The sequence below is a fragment of the Polistes canadensis genome, unplaced genomic scaffold, assembly GCF_001313835.1.
Source record: "Polistes canadensis isolate GaletaPanama2010 unplaced genomic scaffold, ASM131383v1 scaffold_321, whole genome shotgun sequence".
Classification (NCBI taxonomy): domain Eukaryota; kingdom Metazoa; phylum Arthropoda; class Insecta; order Hymenoptera; family Vespidae; genus Polistes; species Polistes canadensis.
In genome coordinates this window covers 107,236-110,530 of record NW_014569868.1, presented here as the reverse complement: position 1 = coordinate 110,530, position 3,295 = coordinate 107,236, and the positions used below count along the sequence as shown (strand labels likewise).

The 3,295-nt window shown below is 30.9% G+C and overlaps 2 protein-coding genes across 2 annotated transcripts in view; one reads left to right on the top strand and one right to left on the bottom strand.

Annotated features, from left to right (window-relative positions):
* Window positions 1–181: 181 nt before the first annotated feature.
* On the bottom strand, window positions 182–2,403 carry LOC106791584 (polymerase delta-interacting protein 3-like). The gene is made up of 6 exons (XM_014757302.1): window positions 2,272–2,403; window positions 1,482–1,903; window positions 1,162–1,388; window positions 985–1,040; window positions 479–907; window positions 182–361 (listed from the first exon to the last, which is right to left on the bottom strand). Exons 1-6 carry the CDS (start codon window positions 2,343–2,345, stop codon window positions 283–285), a joined length of 1,287 nt encoding a protein of 428 aa, XP_014612788.1. The 5' UTR covers window positions 2,346–2,403; the 3' UTR covers window positions 182–282.
* A 211-nt stretch (window positions 2,404–2,614) lies between these two features.
* Window positions 2,615–3,295, top strand: part of LOC106791586 (SNAPIN protein homolog) — a 1,476-nt gene continuing 795 nt past the window's right edge. The window contains exons 1-2 of the mRNA XM_014757304.1: window positions 2,615–2,707; window positions 2,837–3,031. Of these exons, the coding sequence (XP_014612790.1) occupies window positions 2,850–3,031 (182 nt within the window). The 5' untranslated portion in view covers window positions 2,615–2,707; window positions 2,837–2,849. The remainder of the gene's footprint in view (window positions 2,708–2,836; window positions 3,032–3,295) is intronic.

The window sequence follows — 3,295 nt, the reverse complement described above, 5'->3', positions numbered from 1 at the left end:
AGTATGATACATGATTTTTTTTCTTTCGTTTTTTTTTGATTCAGTAATGTATAAGAAAGTTCCAATCAACACATGATCCATTTTAAATTTCTATTTTTTTTCTATTTTTTTTTTTTCTTTTCCTTCCACCCTTTTTTCTATTTTTTTTTTTTAAGTCGATTCTTTTTTTTTTTTTTTTTGTTTTTTTCTTTTACTAATATTATGCCGCGTTCATTGAAATTTATTTAAAATTCATTTTTGTTTTTCCACATAATTGAAAAGAGGAGGATGCGTTGCATTCAATTAAGAATCGTCGAATAATGCACGATGAACGGCTCCTAAACTTGGTTGTACATAACTTGAACTAACGCTTCGTCTTGAACTAGAGAAGAAAAAAAAATAGATAAAATATATTGGTAATAATGTATTTTCTTATTATTTAGTGATTCGCTTGGTTGTTTTTTTTTTTCTTTCTAATCATAATTAAATATAAACTTACTCCGATATTGATCTGACAGCTGGACCAGTTGGATTATTTTTTGGTCTTGGATTAACGAGCAAACATTTCATCGGGTGACCATCTAATTGTCTATTGTGATAAGTTTCTACCGCCTTGGTAGCGTCTTTTAATGTTTTGTAAATAACTTCGGCAGTTCCTGGACGTACTAATCTAGAAATAAGTAATTCTCCGACATCCTCAAACAATTCTTTTATATCCTCTTGTGTTACGTTGGCTTGTAAGTTAGATACTACGATTCTGTATCCAGTAGATTGGCTCGACGAACTGGGACCAGTTTTGGGCCGAGACAAGTGATCCATTGTTTTTGATTTACTTGGCATTGAATCAAGACGCGATTTTATTCCGACATCTCTTGGACATCTCGAATCATAATATTTCGTATTCATAAAATCTTCAGATATTATAGTCCTAGATATAATAAAATGTGACAAATAAATATATTAATCAAAATAAGAACCAATTTCGTAATCATATTAAATAATTACCGTGATTTTGTACCAAAGGACCAGTCTTCCTTGTAAGAAGGAGATACAGTTTTACCCTTTGAAAAATAAATATTTGACTATATTTTACAAATGTAGGACGGAGACACATATAAATGTAATAAATATACGTTTGATTTCTAGATTCATTTGTGTGATACTTTGTTTTGGATTACTTACCATAAAAGGACGTGTCATAATTTTATATTCTCTAATTCTTTCTCTTTCTCTATCGATATCAGATTTACGTGATGGTACAATCCTAGTCACATTGTTACCACCCGCTGGTTTCACCCACGTATACGGAGATGAAGGTTTAATACTGAACACAGGAGGCGGTGGTGGTGGTGTTGGCGCGTAATCGTTGTTAACAGTTCTTCTTAAAGGCATAATATCTACTGCATAGTCTATAAATTAATAATACTTATGATAATAATATTAAAACGTATAAACATGATATTAAAAATATTATAAACTTCTGAATAAATGATATTTTATACCGTCACTATAATCGATAGGCATTTCCCCAGGATAATGAGATTCCGATAACGAAGGAGTTCTATAACCTATCGTTCTAGATGGTGATGGCATGTAATTATTTGGTGGCATTACATGTGGCATCAAAGGTGGAATTTTGTTAGTTGACAAGGAAAGCCTTCCATTTCTACCAGTTTTCCTCGATATTCCAGGGACTTGAGTTTCTATCCTTTTTAATTGCGAAGCTCTTATTTTGTCTAATTTTAATCTTGCATCGCTTTGTTTAGCAATCTCAGCAAGCTTGTCTCTAGCATCGGTAAGCTTTTCACGATTCTTTTGTATTATCTTAAATCGTGCATCTGTTAATGTATGCCCTCCACCACCACGACCTCCTCCTCTTATAGAACCATTCGCTCTACCTCCTCTGTTGAAGCCTCTACGAGCTCTGTAATAAATAGTTTTAATTAACATCATTTTTTTTCACATTACAAAAATTCAAATTGATTAATTAAATATATAAATAAAACATTTTGAAGAATATGATATATATGTTATATTTGATAAATAATATGAACAAATAATTCTTTATTCATTTCTGAAATAGTATAGCTTTTGGATTAGTCATCTAACTGGTAAGATCTGTTATAATCAATGAAAATTTTTAATATGATATACTGATGGTAGAGACAGGGGAAAACGTTTTTTCTTCCTCTTCGAAGATATCATTCATTTATTTAAGGTTAGAAAGTTAATCGATAATTAATATAACACGAAAATTGGAGTTTAATAATTGATTTTCGATTAATTTATTACCCCGTTCGATTTCTCATGCCTGATGGTTTAGTTTTTTTAATTATGTCATCTAAACTTAAGCCCATGTCAGCCATACCGCAACAACTGCACTGTACAGATTCAATTTAATCATTAAGCCTACATTTTATTGATGCGCATCCTTGCGCATTTTCAACAGAAATTTATCCAACAACGTTATGCATCCTTATTAAATTCCAAGAATTTCCACTAGGTGACGAAATGCGAGGTTTCTATTGGTCAGAAAATTTTAAAAATTTTGTACGTTTCAAAATGGCGAATATGTCAATTCCAAAATCTGCCACTAGTGGTGCCACCAGATGTTGAAATAAAACCTTCCTATGGGCCAGGGTGTTTATTTGATCCCATGATTTGACGTAGATCAGATGTCTTGTGTTAAATTAAAGTTGTTCATAAAATGGTTGCCACATGTAGAATGGTAAGAATATAATATTCGATAGTAAAAATTGTTGAAGATAGTTTAATTATAATTGATTTTAATATTTTCAGCTTTTGAAAAATTATGTCGACAAGATAATTTAATTATAATTGATTTTAATATTTCCAGCTTTTGAAAAATTATGTCGACAGAAGAATCAACACCACCAGCAATGGATGTGGACACCGCAAGCGATAACACGTCCATTGACGATAAGATAGACGATTTTTGTGAAAATCCAACCAGAGATGCACTAACTGAAGGTTTAATGAGTTTACTTAAGCCAACAGTTGATCAATTGGATGAAAGGATTCGTGCTACTAGGTAATACAAATGTTATTTATACATTTAGAATTTGTATAACTTAAATTTTATTGATGAAGAATAATATCTTAGAATACAGTCAGTTTTCGAGTTACGATGCCTTTGACTGAAAAAACGACGAAAAAAAAAACAATTTTAGAGACGTACTTTCACTCATATATATATATATATATATATATATATATGAATCACCATCTATATGTATATGATGAGTGTCATCTGTAATATATATGGAGGTCACATCATATATATGTATGAGTGTAT